We start from the raw sequence: 22,895 nt of genomic DNA, 5'->3' as shown, positions 1-22,895 counted from the left end.
GCCCTACTCGAGAGCCTCGCTTCCCGGCCTGGGGCGCCCTCTGCAGGCCTGAGAGGGGTGGACACGTAGCCACACACATAACATACACACCCACAGCTCCAGGACACACACAACACACACACACACACCACAGCTCCAGGAACACAGCTTGGGATACACACAATCATCCATTCCACAAACACTAAGCACCTAATAGAGGTTCTCTCCCCCTCGGTCATTCACTCCCCTGGACTTTCACCCCTACCAAGGACTTGGTTGACTTCCCAGGCCCAGCTTCTAGCTCCTCTGCCCCAGTGGCCCCAGTGCTCACCATCTAAGATCTGACTCCTGGGGCATGGATTCTGGTCAGACCAGGAAGTGTGAAGACTATTTGGGCTCCTTGGAGGAGTGTGGGTCTAGGCTGGAATGAGCCGGCCTGGGCTGTAAGGAGATTTGTCCAGGGCTCGCACTGAACCGGGAACTCCACAAAGATGACTTGGCTAGGAAGATAGTGAACTAGTGAAATGTAGCCCACTTAGGGTTCTGTGTGTGTGATCAGAAACTATTTTAAACCCAGCTCCTTGGCATCCAATTCCCCACTTCCACCCCATTGGATCATCTAAACCAAAACCTAGGGAGTGGGTGCTTTAAGCCTTCCACCCATGGGCCCTGTTTCCTTTCCCTTTTACCCCATGATACTGGGTACCATCATAACACCCTGAAAGCCTCCCTCCTTCCCTGATTTGTCTTCATATCCCTGATCTGTCAATGTTGGGGAGTATCAGGACTTGGAATATGAATCTCTTCTACCTCTACTCACTCCCCTGGATATCTCAGTGTGTTATGGCCTTAAATACCATTCATATGTTCCCAAATTGTATATTTAGCTAAAATCTCTCCCCTGAATTTCAGACTCATATTACCAGCTGCCTACTTAACATCTCCACTTATAGGTCCAAATGCAGCTTCATCTTAACAAGTCAAAAGAAGCCCCTGATCTTCCCACAAACCCACTCCTCTGCAGTCATTCACATCTTGATAAGTCCAATCCATCCATCACATTGCTCAAGCCAAAAATATTGCAGTATTCTTGCCTCTTCTTTCTCTCACATCCTATGCTGAAGCAAAGCCCATGACTTTACCTTCAAAATATTTCCAGAATCTAACCACTTCTCACCAACTCTCAGTAACATCATGTCCCACTCAATTATTGCAGGAGCCTCTGATCTGGTCTTCCTGCTTCCCTTCTTGCATTACTTTGGTCCATTCTTCATCCAACAGCCAGAGGAGCCTTTAAAACAAGTCAGACCATGTCACACCTCTGTTGACCCTCCAATAGTTCCCCATCTCACTCACAGTAAAACATAAACCCTGTGATGGCCTACAACTGGCTGTTCTTATCTGACTGTATCTCCTACCACTCTATTCTTTGCTCACTTCCCTCACAAACACTGGCCTCCTTTCTATTCCTCAAACACACTCTGCTCTCAAAATCTTCCATACTTGCTATTTTCTTTACCTGGCACATTTTCCCCAGATCTCTGCATGGCTCTCTCCCTCACCTTCTTCACATAAGCTTTCTGCCCAAATATTGTCAGTAAAGTTTTTCCTGACTGTCCTCCCCTATGGTCCCTATACCTCTGGCCTTCTTTATTTTCTTTAGAGCACTTCCTGTCATCTGAAATACTATATATTTTCCTTGTTTGCTTATTGCCTGTCTTCTTCATTAGAATAAGAACTCTGCAAGAGGAGAAATGTCTGTTTTGTTTATTGCTGTATCCCAGTGCCAAGAACAGTGTCTGGAACATAGGGGGCCTTCAGTAAATATTTATTGAATAAATGTGTTACAAATCCCTTGTTTATTCTTATTTCTTATTTCACTCTTTGCTGCTGATCTCAGGATCTTTCCCAACAGGCATTCCAGGCAGACAGTATTAAAATTTAATTGAAACTTCTATGCCAGCTCTACATTATATTCTTGTATCATTCAGGATCTTGGTAGGAAACAAATGGCATGCCCAAAAAGGTTTAATGAGAAAAAACATAAAGGAATCATTTACAAAGGTGAGGACAGAGTTGTTACAGGCAGGCACTGTAAGCAACTTAGTATACCTCCAAATCTCAGGCCATTTCTCCTTCTCAACAATGTTGACATTTAATGTACTACCTGAAATTCTACCCACTGAAAGGACTTCCCTTCACCACCGTCTTTCAGGGCCAGCATACCTTAGAGACCATCTAAAATTCAAGACCATGCATTTACTCCCTCTGTTAACTGTAGAAAACTTCTCCATGAAGGCAGAAGTGTGATCAGAAGAAACAATACAAGTAGGAATCTGAGCCACTTAAGGCCTAATTTCATATGTACAACGACCATTTAACAATGGAATGCTAATAATAATAATAATAATAAATATAAATAAAATTTAAAAAAAAACAATGGAATGCTGTTGTGCACATCCAACTATATGATTTGCTGTAGGTAACACCCTTAGGCCACATTGTCACTGGGTGAACTAGAGTCTGAGTTTTAGACCAGGGCCCAGTGACAAATTAGGAGCCACTTTTTTTTTTTTTTTTTAAGATTTTATTTATTTGACAGATAGAGAGCACAAACAGGCAGAAAGGCAGAGGGAGAGGGAGAAGCAGGCTCCCCATTGAGCGAGGAGCCTAATGCAGGTCTTGATCCCAAGACCCTGGGAGCACGACCTGAGTCTAAGGCAGATGCTTAACTGTCTGAGCCACCCAGGCAGGCACCCAGGAGCTGCTTTTCAAATAGAAAATAATTATTAGCAGAAGAGGTGCGGCCTTACTCTAACACCCTAGGGGTCTTTGCTGTAATTCTCCTGTTCAGGTTCCTATGGCACCCTTTTCTGCCAGGGAAAACCTGAAGTTCATTGGATTTATGAGCCATAAAGCCCAAGGAGCAGGGCAACTTTCCTGGAAACTAGACTTCCTTGCTCTAGGCCTTATTCAAAACCATAGCTTTCCATCATATCCAATAAATATTTTGCAGCAGTACACCTAAATATGGTATATGCTGTCTCTAAAATTCAAACCTCCTTTTAAGTACTGTCTCTTTCTTCATGGCAAAGGTGCAATATGCCAAAGACCACTATTTTTCAGCTTCTTTCCACTCTCAGTGGCCTAGAAATTCCACCTATGTGGCAGGCTCCTGAATTTTTGTAGGATTTCTTTCTCTCCTTCTGACATATATAGGTCTTAATAAAGCATTTAGGGCGATTGCTTTTTTTTTTTTCCTTCAAATTTTTATTTAAATTCTAGTTAGTTTTTTTTTTAATATTTTATTTATTTATTCATGAGAGTCACAGAGAGAGACAGAAACATAGGCAGAGGGAGAAGCAGGCTCCCTGTACGGAGCCTGATGTAGGACTCAATCCCAGGACCCCAGGATCACAACCTGAGCCAAAAGCAGACTCTCAACCACTAAGCCATCCAAGCATCCTTAAATTCTAGTTAGTTAACATATAGTGTAATGCCGGTTTTAGGAGAGTGATTACTATTTCTTACATACCAGAGGCAGTAAGCATAATGTCATCAGTTGATATTCTCTGGGATGTTAAGATTATCTTTTGACAAAGAGCAGGAACATTGATGTATCCCTGCAGTAAGATAGTGACAGTGTATTCCTGTCATTCCAATTGAAAAGAAACTGATTTCTGGGGTGCTTGGGTACCTCAGTTAGTTAAGCATCTGACTCTTGATTTTGGCTTAGATCATGATCTCAGAGTCATGGAAGAAAGCACCAAACTGGATTCCACGCTAGGCCTGGATCCTGCTTGAGATTCTCTCTCTCTCTCTCCCTCTCTCTCTCTCTCTCTCTCTCTCCCCCTCCCTGCCCCCCACCCCTGTGTGTTCACTCTCTCTCTCTGAAAGAAAGAAAGAAAGAAAGAAAGAAAGAAAGAAAGAAAGAAAGAGAGGGAGGAAAGAGAGAAAGAAACTGATTTCAATGGTCTTTAATTGACTAGTATAGAAAAAAAGCATGTGCTAGATTATTACCTATAATATGCTGTGCCAAAGGTTATGACATCTCTTAAGTCCTTGAAGGTGCCCTAATCTATGCAATTTCTCTAGGAATGTAGCATTACTTTTACATTTCCTATTGTAGCAGGAAATGTGGTAGGGTAAGCACAGTTCAAAGGACTTCCACTTGGCCCTTCCTAATTTTCCTTACTCCACAGTCAAAGAACCAATGTGGAGATTTGGATAATGACTAAGTATACCTATTCCCACTATACGTTCTGAACCAAGAGAAATAATCAGTGAACAAGTATTACAGACTCATTGTGAGATGGATCTGGATCAAGATCCTTCTGTCACTTGACCTCTATCAGCTCTGACTGGTGGACCACAGTGGGATTTTTGGGTCCCCAAGACTAGTATTAACATGAGACAGTATCTAATAACACTCCAAAAGTCTGAGTATGTCATGTTCCAACATTCAGACTTACCCTAGCAAATGGCTACAGATCTCTGCAGAGAAGGCTTAGAATAGAGATTCTCAAATTTTAGCATACATCAGAATCACAAGAAAGGCTTGTTAAAGTACAGATTGCTGGACCATTTGCAGAGTTTCTGATCCAGTGATGTTGGGGCAGAGCCCAATAATTTGCATTTCTGGCAACTTCTTTGGTGATGCAGATGCTATTGGAGATGCACTAGGAGAACCACTAACTAGGAGAAAGATTTCTAGAATCTACCTATGAAGAGACTCAAGCCCTCCCACCTCCTACCTGATCATAGGGCTTTGGGTCTAGGAAACTCACTTAAGTAGAGGAACTGGGTAAAAAACTGTAAATTCCCAGTACAATTTGGATCAAATTTTTGCCCACTAGGTCTAGATGTTTCCACTTACACAGGTCAAGTAGCACATCAGTAAGCTGTCCATTATTTCATTCCTACGAACACTATGAGCAATTAGCTAGCACCACAAGGTCCCTGTGGGCAAAGCATATAAATTACCACTTGTTCCTACAGTTTATATAGTAATCTCATTTACCTTATTGCTCATGGTTAGATGCCAACATCTGACCTCTACCACTCAAAGATTCCATTATCCCCCTTGAAATAAGATTGCCTAAATCCAAGAAGGCATCTCCTATCCTCATCTCTTACCTAGTAAAGAAGCCACTGCAATGCTTTTCAAAGAAGTTACTGTTCCCCTCATTAATGCTTTTCTTGTTGCCTTGGAGAAGGAAGAATCTTCTTGGGCCCTTCAGAGGTATACAGTTAGTGGTTGCACATAACAAGTGCACTCCAACATTCCCATCTCTCTAAACTTTGTACTTCTTCCTCTACTTTGCTCCTCAAAGTATATAATCTGAGGACCAGCAGCATCAGCATCACTTAATTTGTTAGAAATGCTGCTTCTTGGGTTTCACCTCAGACCTGGTGAATCAGAATCTACAGTTTAACAAGACTCCCATGTGAATCACATGCGCATCAAAGTTTAAGAAGCAATGTTCTACAATAAATATGTCAGTGAGGTTCCAACATCTCAACCTCATTGATCAAAGGCCACTATTGAGTCCACACTTCCAGGAACCAACCCAACATACTATCAACACCACTCCCAGGAGCTGAGCTAAATCCTGAGTGAGGGCACCAATATCAATAAATCTGTCCTCACTGGTCCCCAAGATTCTCCCAAGACAGTTGACAAGTTCCTGTAACTCTTTCAACATATATGCTCTTGTTCTTGGAGCACATCTTGTATATCCTTGTAGAGACTATGAGGAATGGTCACGGTAAGTCCTGAAGAGAAAATGCATGCCCTGTGCCAGGAAGTTATTAAAAACATCTTTTTAATGGAAGGAAAGGCCGAATAATTCATAATTTGCAGGAGGAGTGTTCTTCTGCCAGCAAGAAAGGTTCAGGGGGATTTGAAGATCCAAAATTATCTGCTTTAGTGGTCCCTGGGTGGCTCAGCGGTTTAGCATCTGCCTTTGGCCCATGGTGTGATCCTGGAGTCCTGGGATCAAGTCCCACACTGGGCTCCCTGCATGCAGCCTGCTCCTCCCTCTGCCTGTGTCTCTGCCTCTCTTTCTCTCTTTCTGTGTCTCTCATGAATAAATAAATAAAATCTTTTAAAAAAATTATCAGCTTTAGGGACACTTGTCTGGCTCAATTGGTGGAGCATGTGATTCTTGATCTCAGAGTTGTGAGTTTGAGCCCCAAGTTGGGCATAGAGATTACTTTTTTAAAAATTTTTAATGTAAAAATTAAAATATAGGGCAGCCGGCGTGGCTCAGTGGTTTAGCACCGCCTTCAGCCCTGGGCGTGATCCTGGAGACCCAGGATCGAGTCCCACATCGGGCTCCCTGCATGGAGCCTGCTTCTCCCTCTGCTTGTGTCTCTGCTTCTCTCTCTCTCTCTGTCTGTCATGAACAAATAAAATCTTTTAAAAAAATCTTTTTAATATTTTTAAAGATTTTATTTATTTATTCATAAGAGACACACAGAGAGAGGCAGAGACATAGGAAAAGGGAGGAGAAGCAGGCTCCATGCAGAGACCCCTGATGGGGGAGACTCGATTCCAGGACTCCGGGATCACACCCTGAGCCGACAGCAGGCGCTAAACCACGGAGCCACCCAGGGATCCCTGAAAATATATTTTTTTAAGATTTTATTTATTGGGATCCCTGGGTGGTGCAGCGGTTTCGCGCCTGCCTTTGGCCCAGGGCACGATCCTGGAGACCCGGGATCGAGTCCCACCTCAGGCTCCCGGTGCATGGAGCCTGCTTCTCCCTCTGCCTATGTCTCTGCCAGTCTCTCTCTCTCTCTCTCTCTCTCTCTCTCTCTCTCTCTCTCTCTCTGTGTGTGACTATCATAAATAAATAAAAACTATAAATAAATAAATAAATAAATAAATAAATAAATAAATAAATAAACAAACCACTGAGCCACCTGGGCTGCCCCGAAAATATTTTTTAAAAAACAGAATTATCAGCCTTGTTCATCTCTTTCCAAATGTCCTCATCACAAGTTTCAGAATCCAATTCCTTTCCAACAGCACCCTTATTCTAGCTTAAGGGATATGGTAGAGTTGTGCATTTACCTGGTGTCGCAACTCTGCAACCCATACAGTCAGGTCTTGGGCTTGATCCTCAGCCACATCTGCCCTGTGATCAAATAAAATTAAGATTTCTTAAGAATTCCATAGAGTTTATCTGGATCTCCACCCACACTTTGAGACAGAAGTTCACAGTATCTTTTTACCTTTTTTTAAAATATAATTTTTCTAGCAGTATCAAAAACAGGCAACCCACTCAACAATATATGTAGGTCCTCATCATTTGAAATTACCATTTGTGGCCATAGTAATTAAGTACCTCAGTCATTTTTTTATCTTCTAATGTCTTGGCCTCCACCAACATTTCCCCTATGCCTCACTGGTAATAATCCAAGTGACTGTGATGCTTCTGCATGCTCCAGATTACTTTGTGTCCTCTTTCCCCATGCAGAGATTATCTGTGCATTTATCAAATATATGAGCAGCCCAATCCTAGAATCCCATTGTGGGAATCTATTTCCTGGGATCTCTTCTGTGGCTCGGTCAGTTAAGCGTCTGCCTTCTGCTCAGGTCATGATCCCAGGGTCCTGGGATTGAGCCCTGTATTGGACTCACTGCTCAGTGGGGAGCCTGCTTCTCCCTCCCCTCCCCACCCATGCTCTATTTCTGTTTCTTAAACAAATAAATAAAATCTTAAAAAAAAAAAAAAAAGATCCTGGCAGGAAACAGGTGGCACATGCAAAAAAACTTCAACCAGAAAGATTTTAACAAAGAAGCTATTTAAGAGGTGGGGTCAAGATTAAGAAACCGACATGGGGTAGTGAGGCACCCAGGATTTAGCAATAGTGGGAAACCATTACCATACCAAAGCCTGATGGGTCAAGAAGAGGGAACAGGGTTTCAGGAACCTTACAGAGAGACCCACAGAGAGGAGGCAGCCCCAAAGGATATGTAACTGTAGAGGAGTGGTTCTCAGACTTCGACACGTAGCAACACGTAGAAGATGTGTCAAAATACACATTACTCCAGGAGGTCTGGGATAGCACCTGAGAATTCCCATTTCTAACAAATTTCTAGGAGATGCTGCTGCTGCTGTTGGAAGACCACTCCTGAAACAACTACCAGAAAGAAAACTATTCACTGCCAGGACTGCAGCAAGATGAAGGATCTGGAGAATTAACTTCTCTTTTTTTTTTTTTTTTTCTTAATTTTTATTTATTTATGATAGTCACAGAAAGAGAGAGAGAGGCAGAGACACAGGCAGAGGGAGGAGCAGGCTCCATGCACCGGGAGCCCGATGTGGGATTCAATCCCGGGTCTCCAGGATCGCGCCCTGGGCCAAAGGCAGGCGCCAAACCACTGAGCCACCCAGGGATCCCTTTTTTTTTTTTTTTTTTTTTGAATTAACTTCTCTCTCCTATCATCTACCGATCTCCTGCTGCTGCCTCCTGTGGACCAAACTCAAACAGAAGCTGGAAAGCAAAAGATCCTGAGTAATTCAGTCTAGAGAGGTCAGGCTTTCAGAGAACAGAGCAGGGTAGAGCGGAGTGGAGGATGGATGACGGTAGGAACAGAGAATAATCAGAACTGCCATAAGCAGAAGGATGCAGAGATCAATGGAAAGTTCAGATGAACTGACATATATCTGAATGAAAGGGCAGAATAATAATAATCAACAATATTTGATGAGTATTTATCACATGCCAGTCTCTAAACTAAGGACTTTACTCAGATTACCTCCTAAGGTAACCCTAAGAAGTCGATCTAGAGGGGCGCCTAGGTGGCTCAGTCGGTTAAGCATCTGCCTTTCACTCAGGTCATGATCCCAGGGTCAGGGGATGAAGCCCCATGTCGGGCTTCCTGCTCAGCGGTGACTCTGTTTCTCCCTCTCCCTCTGCTGCTCTGCCCGTGTATGCACTCTTTCTCAAATAATTAAATAAAATCTTAAAAAAAAAAAAAGGTAGACCTAGTACCATTCCTATTTTATAGATAAGGATATTAAGACACAGGAACTGGATAACTTGCACATGGTGACACAGCTAGCAAGTGATGGAATTTGAATCTCAACTAAGGCATTCTATCTGTAGAGTCTCACCGATCTGTACTGTTCTATGATCAATGGACAGTCAGCAGATGGGCGCATGGGACAGTGGGAAAAAGTGTAAACCTTAAAGCAAAAGACACCTAAGCACAAGACAGTTACTTGCCATGTGATCTTGTGCTCTGAGCCTCATTTTCTTTATGTGTAAAAAAGGAACAATAATATGTTAATAATATAAATTACTTCATAGTTTTGTTGGGGAAGTTGATAAAATCAAGTCCTTGATACAGAGCCCAGCACAGAGTAAAGAGTAAGAAATACTGTTATTATTATTAATAATAATAATGGATGGAAAGAAAGATAAGTCAGAAATTTATGAGGGAAACACCACCCCATCCAAGAGAGGGTTCAGAGCTTGGGTGGGATGGTTGAATGGGTGTACCACATATTAACTTCCCTTTTGAGTCCTGGTCTTTCTCATAATGATGGGAAACCACTCATCCCCTCCTCCATCTGTCAATTCCTTGAAAATTTGGGGATTGTCTGAATATGAGCTGACCAGCCCCTCTCCTTAAAAAATCCCCTCTTGGTTCCCAGGATTGAGAGCAGGGGCAAGATGAAGGAAGCTCTTCCAGGCCAGGCTCCCTCCAGATGTTCTGTGGTCACAGGTGTTAGATATATGAACATGGCAAATAGAGAAGGGGTAGTGTTGGCTGAGCCAGGAGGTTGAATCCCAAAGGACCAAGATGCGGGATGGGTGCTGGGCCTCCTCCCAAGGAATATTTCCCTTTCAACTCTGCCAGGAAGGGACTGGCTCCCAGATAATGGATAGGCAGCACTGGGGCCATCCCAGGCTTCATGGTTGTTCTGAGAGGACCAGAGAACCTTCTTCACCCCCACCAGCACCAGAGAGAAGAGAAGAACCACAGAGATGGGAATGAGAATTAGGGGCTGAACCCAGGGAAGGGGTTCAACTCCTCATTCTGACCCCCAGTCCTGACCATCACTTCTGAAAGCCAGCCCTATGGTTAATGATGCAAATGCCACCAGGAAGGTGATATTGCAGACCCTCTATCCTGAGCTGGCATTTCAAAGTCCCTTCTCTTGACCAGACTGCAGACTGCTTAGGTTCTCAGAGATGAAGCCAAAAAAAGCAGAAGAGCAGGGAAGCTACTGAGGAAGAAGGCGGGGGGGGGGGGGGGGGGGGGGGGGGGGGGCGGGGGCAGGGGCAAGGGCAGGTTCCGTCAGCAAGAGGGGGGCAAAGGGGAATCCACGGAATGGATGTGGAGGGGAATTTCTGAGCTGGGAAAGCGAAAGTTCTGAGCCATAAATAGGAGGCAGTTGCAGCCTCACAGAGGCTTTCACACACATTCCCAGACCCCCTTGCACCCCACAAGGACGCCTGTGAGCTTTCCATTGCTCCCTCCCACTCCCGGCCAAGTTGCAGCCTCACAGAGACTCCAGCTTGCCCAGAGATTCACCCGGGCTCACACTCACTGTCGGTTGCTGCTCTGTTCCCTCTCCATGGCATCCCAAGCAGCTGTGCTACTGGCCCTCAGCCTGCTGCTCCTCTGGACCTCCCCTGGTAAGGCTGAGGGCAGGCTTATGGTGGGCAGGGGGAGGGGGTGTCTAAATCTCAGGCTCCTTTGCTCTGGACATGAGGGACGCTGCATTAGGTCTGCGTGTTTGGGGGAACTGGAGGGTTCCCTGAGCCCTGTGTGTGTACCTATGAATGTGGGTGTAACGGGGCCCCTGACTGTCTATCTCTTGATGTAACCCAGGGCCCATGGCTACTCCTCCCCTGCAGCCTCTGTTCCCTGCTGCCTCAGTTTCCCAGACAGGAAAGAACAGTATATGTTAGTTTATGGTGGGGAGAATGGGAGACACTGAGACAGGGCTAATTGTCCAAGTATTTAACAATTCAGAAGTCCTCTATAACCCAGGTCTCCTGCTACCCCATCCCCTACTCCTCACCTCTCCTTCCCACCCCCATGCTGTAAGCAGCATCAACTCTTCACTGATGTGGCAGTTGAAAGGTCCTGGGAGGGCAGCCCTGGTGGCTCAGCGGTTTAGTGCCGCCTTCGGCCCAGGGTGTGATCCTGGAGACCCAGGATCGAGTCCCACGTCGGGCTCCCTGCATGGAGCCTGCTTCTCCCTCTGCCTGTGTCTCTGACTCTTTCTGTCTCTGTGTCTCTTATTAATAAATAAATAAATAATCTAAAAAAAAAAAAAAAGAAAGGTCCTGGGAGAGAGGTTGGGGTGATCAGGGCAGCAGGAGGGCATTTGTGGAGCTCAGGGCAGTGGTTGTTTAGCAAACACCTTAGAAGTGCTTCAATATATTTAGCAACCATTAGGGTCATATTGATAACATACCAGCCCAAATAACAGATTTAACTGCCCTTCTCCCCCCCCCCACCTCAGGGTCACTATGTCCTGACACTACTTTCTCTCCCCTACCCACTCCCCAGCTCTGGGTGGTGCCAATGATGCTGAAGACTGCTGCCTTTCTGTAACCCAGCGTCCCATCCCTGGGAATATCGTGCGAGCCTTTCACTACCTCCTCATCAAGGATGGCTGTAGACTGCCTGCCGTTGTGTGAGTTGTGGAGTGTAGCCTGTCTAGCCTCATCTCCCCCATCAGCCACTGGTGATACCCCCACCTTCTTATCTGTCTTCTCCTTGCCAAGCCCAACCTCTACAAGGAAGCCCCTGAAACAGGTTCCCAGATGTGGTCCTCAGCCTCTGCCCCTCACACCAGGGCCTGCCAGGAAGCTGGGTTCCAGGGCTCTGTTCTCTCTGACCTTTGACCTCTGACTCCAGGTTCACCACACTGAAGGGTCGCCAGCTCTGTGCACCCCCAGACCAGCCCTGGGTGGACCGCATCATCCGGAGACTGCAGAAGAACTCTGCAAAGGCAAGCCCAGCCCTCCCCAGCCCTGCCTTCTCCCTCAGAGCCCCTGCCCAAGACCCGAACCCATGACCTTGACTCTCCTTCCTCCCCTAGAACAAGGGCCACAGCAGTTAGCCCATGACAGCCCTGGAGGGAGTGGTGTGTCTGAGAGAAGGGATGTGAATCACTGCAGCCCTGGGGAACCAAGGATGAGAAGGGAAACCAGGCCTCCAGCAACTCTGCACCGGACCTGACACAGCAGGCTCAAGGGCCTGGAGTGTCAATTTGAGTGTGAGTGTGAGCAGGGGTGAGTGTGGCAGGAGCACAGCTTCTCCTCCGCACTCAGATTGCAGTGCTTCCAATAAAGCCCAACTGGTACCCACAGATCTGTCTGTCTGCTGTTTGTTGTCTGTCTGGAAGGACTAGAAGAGGAAATGGGGAGATGGGATGGCAGGATCAAATTTTCCTTCTGCAACCTGAGCAACCTCCTCATGGACCCCTCCCTACTTAACACCCTGTGTTCTCGGGATCAATTCCCATGATCAGGGCCCCACCTCACGTTTCCTCACAGCCTTCTCACTCTGCATGGTTCAGTTCAGTTACACCAAACCTATGTCTGTTCTGATTGAGCCAAACTCTCTCATGCCTCCCAGTCTTTCCTCTCCAAGGCAAAGTGTCCAGGTGTCTCAGGGATCACGTATCACCAGGGGGAAGGGAGTTGTCAAGAACCAGCTTTCATGGCTGGGGGCAGGAAAAGGCCCAGCTCTACTGCCAGAGTGAGAGGGGGAAGTACCCATCCACCCACGCTATTCCCTCTGTCTAAACACTCTTCTCTCTCATCAGCTCACCTGCCTTCCCATCTGGGTCTTGATGACTCTTTCTCCAGAAAGCCTCCCCTGACTCCAGACTGGCTAGGTTAGGTAGCCTGCCTTCCTCCCAAGCTCCCAGGGGCCTTGCCCCCTCCCCCTATAGCACTCATCACGCTAAGTTATAATTGATAGTTTGTCAGCCTTCCTCAGTAGGGACCGTATCTATTTTGGTTTCTAGTACGCTGCCTGGCACAAGGTAGACACTCTGGCTAGAAAATGAATACATATGAGAGGAAAGGTTCAACAGCCAATGCTGAGGGCCCATCTGCCCACGTAGAATATTTCTTTTTTTCTTTAAAGGTTTTATTTATCAGGACGCCTGGGTGGCTTAGTGGTTGAGCACCTGCCTTCGGCTCAGGGCCTAATCCCAAGGTCCAGGATTGAGTCCCACATCGGGCTCCTTGTGGGGAGCCTTCTTCTTGCTCTGTCTGTGTCTCTGCTTATCTCTCTCTTTCTCTCTATGTCTCTCATGAATAAATAAATAAAATATTTTAAAAATCTATTCATGAGGGGGATCCCTGGGTGGCGCAGCAGTTTGGAGCCGCCTGCAGCCCAGGGCGCGATCCTGGAGACCCTGGATCTAGTCCCACTTCGGGCTCCCTGCATGGAGCCTGCTTCTCCCTCCGCCTGTGTCTCTGCCTCTCTCTCTCTCTCTCTCTCTCTCTGCATCTCTATGAATAAATAAAATCTTTAAAAAAAAAATCTATTCATGAGAGACATGCAGAGACATAGGCAGAGGGAGAAGGAGGCTCCCTGTAGGGAGCCTGATGGGGGACTCCATCTCAGGACCCCAGGACCAAGACCTGAGCCAAAGGCAGACGCTCAACCACTGAGCCACCCAGGCACCCCTGCCCACACAGAATCTGGCTTTCAAGCTAGCCTTCCTTCCTCAGTCAGCTTGGGCCAGGTCCAGCCCATTTGAGCAATCCTGGAGCCTCACCTCTCAAGGGATACTGACAGACAGACCTGGGAGCCAGAAGTCAGAATGGGAGAGGATCCAAAGGGTGCAAGAAGGAGTAGTCAGGTAGCTGGGGAGATTTAGCATGGAGGAATCCTACCACCACCCCTGCAGCCCATGTGGGCACCAGGGCCAAGGCAATACTAAGACCAGGTAGGTACAGAGAAGGAGTCTCCTCCCCAGGAGGTGAAAGCACTGTGACTCTTGGAGCACACCACAGGGCTGCTCTGGGTGGAGTGAATTCCTGCTTGGGAAGTCCCCTGGGGAAGCTGCTGGTCTCCAGCTTGGCCTCTAAGGGCCTGTCCCATTGAGAGCAGCAAGTCTGTGGCACTAGGGTTGGATGGCAGCTATGACAGTGAACTGAGCAACATCACCTGGGAAGAGAGGTTATCAATACACCAGATATTCCTCATCTGGTAACAGAACCAGGCCTGGGCAGCCTGGGAAGGGGAGCAGTGGTGAGGGGGTTGTGCCATCTGCTCCTCACTAAGCTGAGTGCTCAGCAGCTTCTTCCTCCCCTCTGCTCCCAGAAGTAAAGTATTCAAAATCTCAGATATCTCAGATCTTAGAGTCACAGGAGGTGGGGGTGGGGGTGGGGATAGTTTGTAAGAACAACTGCTATAGTTGGGAAGTTTGGCTCTCCTGCCTGGAGGAAATTAGCCATCTAATTCATGCACCCATGCATAAATCCATTTAGCCATTTCTGCATCCATCAGACTGCCAGTCATCCATCCACTTCTCCACCCATCTACTCATCCATCATCCATTAAGGCAGCCAACCATGAAGCCCCAGGGTCCCAATAATAGACACCTTTTGGACCTGGTACCCTCTACTCCAACAGGCAGAGGACGAACACAGGTGTGAAGAGAACACATCGCTTCAAATCCTTCTCAGTTCCCAGTGAAGCCAAGTAGAAGTCAGCCTGCCACCGAGGAGGACACAAAACCTCCTTTTGGATTCTTGGAGGGAAAAACCCAGATAGAGTAGGGGAAGTGAGGGCAGGAGCCCTGAAGAAGATGTTACTATGACAGAGGCCCTGGACACTACCTCCCTAACACTGCCACTGAGGGGCAGACAGGAACAAGTCCTGAGCTCAGTGCCCAGCCCACAGTACTGCTTCTGCATCTCATTGTGCTATTCCAGCCAAGTCTCTTCCTTATCCCCATCTCTAAAATCTTAGTTTCCCAATCAGTCAGGTGTACAGGGAGAGGTGCTTAATTTTTTAGAGTTCCTCCAGGGGAAACCTGGGTGGCTCAGTCGTCTAAGCTTCTGCCTTTGGCTCAGGTCATGATCCCAGAGTCCTGGGATCAAGCCCTTCATCAAGCTCCCTGATCGGTGGGGAGTCTGCTTCTCCCTCTGCCCTTCTCCCCCATCTCATCATGCTCTCTTTCTCTGAAATAAATTTAAAAAAAAACTTTTTTTAAAGATTTGACTCATGAATCTTTGGGTTTGAAACTAAACCCCCAGCATTCACATAGGCTCCTCCAAAGTCATGCACATTCAGAAATGTCCCTACTTCTTGGGGCCCCAGGGAACACCCTCTGGAAACAAAGAAAGAGCTGAGACTCAGGAAGAGAGAAAATAATTCAGGAGCTAGTGAGGGGGCTTGGATTGAACAGCCTCTGGCCAGGCCCTGGAGGCCTGGGGAATAAAGAATTTCAAGAGAGCCTGAGGGGACAGACACCAGAGTACCACAGGGAGCTTCTCCAGCCAGTGCCTTCCCTTCCCCAGCCACCAACGTCTCCTGAGCACTGAGTCTTACCCTCTCATCTCCTTGCCAGATACATGAGTGCTTAGCCCAGCAACCTGTGACTTGTTCCAACCCAAACATTCTCAGCACCTGCTCCCTGTTTTACTATGATTTGCTGACAAGTGCCGAGTCGTCATCCCAAGCTCTGGCAGGGCAGAAGCCTACCTACCTGCCTGACAATGATGAGGCTGCCAGCTTCTCCAAGGGATAGTATGGACTTCAAGCTCCCCAACCAGAATACAGGGGCCTTGCCACCTGCCTCTAAGTAGACAACTTCCTGTCTAGGGCACATGGTGCTTGCTGCGGGTTTAAGGCCAACAGCTGAGTGAAAACTCCCTACCCTGAAGGCCTAAGGCCCCAGCAGCCAACATCTCCCTAAAGAGACCTAACATCCCTGCTCAGAGAACTCCCAACTCCAGTCTACATGATGGACAAAAAGGATAAAAGTCCTGTCTATTGATAGAGTTCCCAGAGAAAGGGATTGGACCTGTTCGTCTCCACTGCCAACATTGCTCTTCTCAGGGGCTGGCACAGAACAAGCCTCAGTATTTATTTGATTAACAAAAAATGCAACTGAAAATGGCCCTTTCCCATGCCCCACCCAAGTCATACCTGGAGCACATCCAGTTCCCAAGACATTGGAGCTGTCTCTGTTTCATGGGTGTTTGGTAAGAGCCAGACCCATACGGTTTTGATCATATTTTCATCAGCTCATGTTCGATTTTTCGGTAAGCACCCACCCCCAGGCTCCCCTCTTCTGGCCTCCGGGAAACTCAGAAAGAGCCAGAAAATCTTGGAAATAACAGTCTCACAAAGGAGCAAGACTCCCAAGTGGGGAATTTCCTCAAGAACCCCTCTGTAAGAATAAGCCGGCACTTCTCTGGCTAGAGAACTTCTTCAGTGGCCCCTGAGACTTGTCAACATGAAAAGACATGGCTCTGTAGCACTAGCGTGTTCACCACTCATGTTGGGCACTGCTTTAAGTACTAGTATGATTCTTATGTTACAGCTGAGGAAACTGAGGTGCAGAGGTTAAGTACTCACCCAGGCTGGACAGACGATAAAGTGGCAGAGCTGGGGGCATCCTAACTGGGCAGTCTGGCTCCAGAATCTATACTCTAAGCTCCTACACATACCACATCTGTGAGTTCACCCATTTCCCAAATAAAAATGGGAAACAATACAGCAGGGCCAGGTCTAAGTAAGTGGCCCTCAAGGAACACGGAAAGCCATTACTTTGTGGTGCTAACCATGTGTCAAGCTCCAAGCTGAGTCCTTTACGTGTATTAATTATATCACTTCATCCTCTAATAACCCTATGAGGTGGAGATCATTAGTCCCATTTTATATATGAGGAAATTGAGGCACAGAGAGGTAGTGTGAGCTCCCAAGTCCACTGAACTAGTCCGTGACAAAGCTGAGATTGCTTGATGCCTAGCCCTTGCAGTGAGGGCTGAGGGCTGGGATTTCCAGTTGGGACATGGCTTGGATTGCTAGGAAAAGTTGGGAGAAAAAAAAACAAACAAACAAAACAAGAGGAGAAGCTGGAGGAGCCTGTGCTTGAGCCCAGATGTAGAGATGTCACCTGGAGGGCCTCTAGCCTCCTGGCTCTCCAGCTGAAGGGGAGTTAGCTTCCCCAAAGCTTCCAGGAGGAAATAGGCACAGGTTCTCCAGGTCTGTTCAAGTCTCAGTATTCCCAAGGTTGAGTGGTGGAGATGGAGATCAGGCCACAGATATGCCCACATTTTTACCTCCATTCCCAGGGGAGTATCAGAGGCCAGGACCAGGTGATGTTAAAAGGACAGGAGGAATTGAGGGGTAGGGCTTGGGATCCTGAGAAGTAGGGGCCAGACAAGGGTGTTGTGTGGGCAAGGATTCTGAATGGGGCAGACTCAGCTTTCTGAGCCAGCAAGTGGGGTACGAGGTGGGGTTCCTCCACAGGGCAGAGCATCTGGGGATCATGGGGTAGGATCAGACTCCTGAAGGACCGGCTTTTGAGGGCCACGTCCACTCCTGAGGGGCCAGGATCAGGCAGGACAGGAGAGGAGGACAAGAATGAGGGTGGAACCTCTGAGGATCAGAGTAAATGGGGGAGTCAGACCTCTCTACCCTACTCCTGTTTCTAGGACCTTCTAGCCTCCCCTGGGTCCTGTGAGGAGACAGAAGACATGAGCTGCCCTGGGCTCCAACCCAGTGGAAGTGGGATGGCTTTAACTCCAGCAGCTTCCACATTGCCCTACCAGGACAACTGGATCCCCCCGGGCTCTGGATCTCAGAGTCACAGTCCCTGGAAATCTGAACCCAACACCATCAAAACCTCAGTCACCTTGCCAGTCTCATACCTGTTAGATCATCATTTCAAGAAGTCTCCTCCAAGAAGAAGCCACCCATTCCTACCAGGGGCCCAACACTTTAAACACCCTTCATCAATTCAAGAACAGACCAACAGGACATCCTAATACTTAATGATGTCCCATTGCTGACAGGACCTCCACTAATGTCAAGGTCCCCCATTACTATTAGGCTACCATCTCTCAAGAAATCCTAACACTATCAGGAACACTGTGCCTGCCAGGCAGGACATCAACATTGCATAACCCAGGGACACCATTTTCCCTGCAGTCTATGTAAATGGCACCTCTTGGCATTGGTGCCCTAAGTATCAGAACATCTGTTAGTGTAGGGCCCCCACTAGTCACAGAGCTGCCATGACATAGGGTCCTAGCCCTGGAAAATCCTTGTGTCTAAAGTGATGCTACATCACTGGAACCCAGAACATCTCTTTATTCTTACCAGGCACTTTTCTGAGTGCTGGTGATACAGTAGCGAATCTTGTCATACAGAAACTATTGACCATGCCTATTTTCAAAATCTCATTTAAATATATATAATTAGGGGATCCCTGGGTGGCTCAGTGGTTTAGTGCCTGCCTTCAGCCCAGGGCATGATCTTGGATCCTGGGATCGAGTCCCACATCGAGCTCCTTGTGAGGAACCCGCTTCTCCCTCTGCCTATGTCTCTGCCTGCCTCACTCTGTGTGTGTGTGTGTGTGTGTGTGTGTGATGAATAAATAAATAAATAAATAAAATCTTTTAAATTAAAAAAAATTTAGTAAGCCAGTCGGAGAAGGACAAACATTATATGTTCTCATTCATTTGGGGAATATAAATAATAGTGAAAGGGAATATAAGGGAAGGGGGAAGAAATGTGTGGGAAATATCAGAAAGGGAGACAGAACGTAAAGACTGCTAACTCTGGGAAACGAACTAGGGGTGTTGGAAGGGGAGGAGGGCGGGGGGTGGGAGTGAATGGGTGACGGGCACTGGGGGTTATTCTGTATGTTAGTAAATTGAACATCAATAAAAAAAAAAAATTTAAAGGTATCACCTAATATATATCACTTTTGCTTATACAAGCAAAAAGCTTCACTCCTCCCCAAAGAGAGATTATCCAGAGTTTTAGCAATTACCACATCTGTCTTAGCTTAGATTGCCATACTAAAATATCATAGTCTGGGTGGCTTAAACAACAGACATTTATTTTCTCACAGTTCTGTAGATTACAAATTCAAGATCAAAGTGTCAGCACAGGGCAGTCCGGGTGGCTCAGTGGTTTAGCACCGCCTTCAGCCTGGGGCCTGATCCTGGAGACCCGTGATCAAATCCCATGTCGGGCTCCCTGCATCGAGCCTGCTTCTCCCTCTGCCTGTGTCTCTGCCTCTCTCTCACTCTCTCTGTCTCTCATGAATAGGTAAATAAAAAATTTTTAAAAAAGAAAAAAAAAGTGTCAGCACAGTCCGTTTCTGTTTCTGGTGAGAGCTGGTAAAAGCTCTCCACCTATCTTGCAGATGACTGCCTTCTCACTATGTCCCATGACACAGAGAAAGAGATCACTCTCTCATTCTCTTCTCATAAGGCAACAGTCCTATCAAATTAGGGTTCTACCTTTATGACCATATTTAATCTAAATTACTTCCTAAAGACCCTATCTCCAGACACAGTCACACAGACACAATTTAGCCCACAGCAAAATCCAATTCTAAATCCAAGATCTCAGGATAACATAAATTCTTCTTCTAGTTTGTTATAATCTCATCTCTATTCTACAACACCTGGTAACTACCACCAACACACCTGATTGGTCAGTATAGCTAGGTTATGCTGCAATAACGACACCAAATCTGAGTACCTTAACACAACAAAACTATTCCCCATGCATACCAAGTCTGCTGTGGGTCTAGGCGGGTCTTTAGCACAGCTGTGTTCCATGTGGTGGTTCAACATTCTAGGCTGCCTTGATCTTTTGGCATGCTCCTTCATCTCAACACATGTTTCTATGATCACTGCAGCCAGGAAAGACAGTTAGGGGAACTCTTTTTTAAACACTTCTATCCACAAATGGCACACACCATTTCTATACATATTTCATTGGCCAAAACATGTCATACAATCATACTTAACTTTTTGTAAAAGATTTTATTTGAGAGACAGAAAGCACAAGAAAGAGCATGAGCAAAGGGAAGGGCAGAGGGAAAGGGACAAGCAGACTCTCTGCTGAGCTGAGGATCATAACCTGAGCCAAAGGCAGATGTTTAACACACTGAGCCACCCATGCACCCCCAACCATACTTAACTTTAAGGGAGTGACTGCCAGGATGAGAAGTAAATTAGCATCTTAGGGAATAGTAATAATACCACCACAACTATCTATCTTCAATAATAGAATAGGGGCACCTGGGTGGCTCAGTTGGTTAAGTATCTGCCTTCAGCTGAGGTCATCATCTCAGGGTCCTGGGATCAAGGCTCCCCCCAACACATTCCCTGCTCAACAGGCAGTCTCTTTCTCCCTCTCCTTCTGCCTGCTCCCCCTGCCTGTGCTCTCTGTCAAATAAATACAATCTTAAAAAAAAAAAAAAAAAAGAATAAAGGATGAAAGAAAAGAGGTTAGTTAAAGAAAGAGGGGCATTTCAAAACCAGGAGGAAAATACAGTTAAAAGCTATAGTCAGGGGATCCCTGGGTGGCGCAGCGGTTTGGCGCCTGCCTTTGGCCCAGGGCACGATCCTGGAGACCCGGGATCGAATCCCACATCAGGCTCCCGATGCATGGAGCCTGCTTCTCCCTCTGCCTGTGTCTCTGCCTCTCTCTCTCTCTCTCTGTGACTATCATAAATAAATTTAAAAAAATAAATAAATAAATAAAAAATAAAAGTGTTCAATATAAAAAAAAAAAAAAAAAAAAAAAAAAAAAGCTATAGTCAGTAGTTATGAAACTAGCCCTGGGGCTTAACTAACATTTATTATGTACTTCCTTCTCATACTGGTTTTCTATTGCTGTCTAACAAATCACCACAAATTTAGCAGCTTTGAACAATCCAAATTTATTATCACAGTTTCTGTGAGTCAAGAATCTAGATACCTGTTGACTGGGTCCTCTCTGCTCAGGGTCTCACCAGACTGAACTTAGGTGTCAGCCAGGGCTGCAATTTTATTTCAGATTCAGAGTTATCTTTCAAACTTACCAAGTATTGGCAGTTGTGCTTGTAGGACTGAGGCTGAGTTCCTTTAGCCGCGTGCCATATGGCCCTCTCTACAAATGGCAGTTTGCTTCTTCAAAGTCAACATGAGAGCACCTGCTGCTGCTTCTTTCTTCCTTCCTTCCTTCCTTCCTTCCTTCCTTCCTTCCTTCCTTCCTTCCTTCTTTTCTTTTTCTTAAGTAAACTCTGCACCACAAATGGGGCTTGAACTCACGATCCTGAGATCAAGAGTCATACATGCTCTACTGACTGAGCCACTCAGGTACCCTGCCCCTTTTTGAGAGAGAGAGAGAGAGAGAGAGAGAGATTGAGCACATGAGCAGAGGGGGGCAGGTAGAGGGAGAGGGAGAGAGAGAATCCTAAGCAGGCTCCATGGTCAGGACGGAGCCCAGCTGCAGGGCTCAATTTCACACCCTGAAATCATGACCTGAACTGAAGTTAAGAATTGGATGCTTAAAAAAAAAAAAAAAAAAAAAAAAAAAGAATTGGATGCTTAACCAACAGAGCCACCCAGGTGCCCCTAGGCACTCCCTTTTTAAGTTGTTGTTTTGTTTTGTTTTGTTTTGTTTTGTTTTTTTAAGGCTGCTGCTTATTTCTTATCTCTAGATGCTTTTTTAAAGGGCTCAACTGATTAGGCCAGGCCCATCCAAGGTAATCTCCCGTTTGATGAGCTCAAAGTCAACTGATTAGGGACCTTAATCACATCTGCAAAAATCCCTCAATTTTGTCATATATCATAATGTAATCCCATGAAGGATATCCCACCATATTCACAGGTCAAGAGGTTAAGGTAATCTCAAATCAAGGAGATATAAGACATACACACCAGGGGGCAAGAATTTTAGAATTATGTTTACCACACTTCCTCCTAACTCAATCCTTCTACCTCCAACTGGCACTTCTCCTAGTTGACATTCTGTGATGCAAAAAGACCCAAACCATCACACTCAAGGGATACTAGATAGACCCTAATGATCCTGCCTGATTAAAGTCACAAGGGTCGGGATCCCTGGGTGGCGCAGCGGTTTGGCGCCTGCCTTTGGCCCAGGGCGCCATCCTGGAGACCCGGGATCGAATCCCATGTCAGGCTCCCGGTGCATGGAGCCTGCTTCTCCCTCTGCCTATGTCTCTGCCTCTGTGTGTGTGTGTGTGTGTGTGTGTGACTATCATAAATAAATAAAAATTTAAAAAAAAAAGTCACAAGGGTCTTCCATGAACTTTGACCACTAGGCATGGCATCACCAAGAGGAAGTGCCACAAGTACCCCAGGTATTACCTACATACACATAGCCTCTGTCTCTCTCACCACTTACCCTTCCTCACCTACATAGGGATTAATCACAAACCCCTGTCCCTCCTCTAAGCCTCTGTACTTGCTGTTCATTCTACCTGTAATTTCCTCCCTCCTGCCTCACACATCCTCTACAGAGATCCTTCCTCCATGCAGCCTCCTCTACCCCCCAGGGTTCTTCATCTCTAGGCATGTAGATCACTTTCTATTTGGGGTTCAGGGGCCCTTATTTCCTGCACTTGTCCCAAACCAGGAACCCTGAGGCCTGGAGTAGCCCAAACTGCAGGAAATGAAGGAGAAAGGGTGTTCAGAAAATCCTGGCAGTGGTGTTATTTCAAGCTCCAGAGGGCAGGAGGCAGGAAAGGGGGGTATACTATTGCTCAAGACTTCTCCCCATCCTGATGTCCTGTCACCTCAGGAAGTCCTACACAGTGTTCCACCCACGCTCTGAGATTGAAGGGCCAAGTTCTGCCCCTCTGGCTGGGCCAGGACCCTCCAGATATGGACAGAAGGTTTGGAGAAGGATGGGGTATGAGGCAGACCCCTTCCCA

The 22,895-nt window shown here is 46.5% G+C and overlaps 1 protein-coding gene across 2 annotated transcripts in view; it reads left to right on the top strand.

Moving 5' to 3' along the window:
• The first annotated feature begins 10,373 nt into the window (after positions 1-10,373).
• Positions 10,374-22,895, top strand: part of CCL19 (C-C motif chemokine ligand 19) — a 20,008-nt gene continuing 7,486 nt past the window's right edge. The window contains exons 1-4 of one of the 2 annotated variants that reach the window (XM_025432583.3): positions 10,378-10,638; positions 11,522-11,648; positions 11,873-11,966; positions 12,057-12,326. In XM_025432583.3, the coding sequence (XP_025288368.1) occupies positions 10,578-10,638; positions 11,522-11,648; positions 11,873-11,966; positions 12,057-12,077 (303 nt within the window). In that variant the 5' untranslated portion in view covers positions 10,378-10,577 and the 3' untranslated portion in view covers positions 12,078-12,326. Of the gene's footprint in view, positions 10,639-11,521; positions 11,649-11,872; positions 11,967-12,056; positions 12,327-22,895 lie in introns of those variants that run through there. The other variant, XM_049116221.1, reaches the window with a different exon arrangement.

This window comes from Canis lupus, chromosome 11 (assembly GCF_003254725.2).
Source record: "Canis lupus dingo isolate Sandy chromosome 11, ASM325472v2, whole genome shotgun sequence".
NCBI lineage: Eukaryota > Metazoa > Chordata > Mammalia > Carnivora > Canidae > Canis > Canis lupus.
This window is presented reverse-complemented; position numbering and strand designations above follow the sequence as displayed.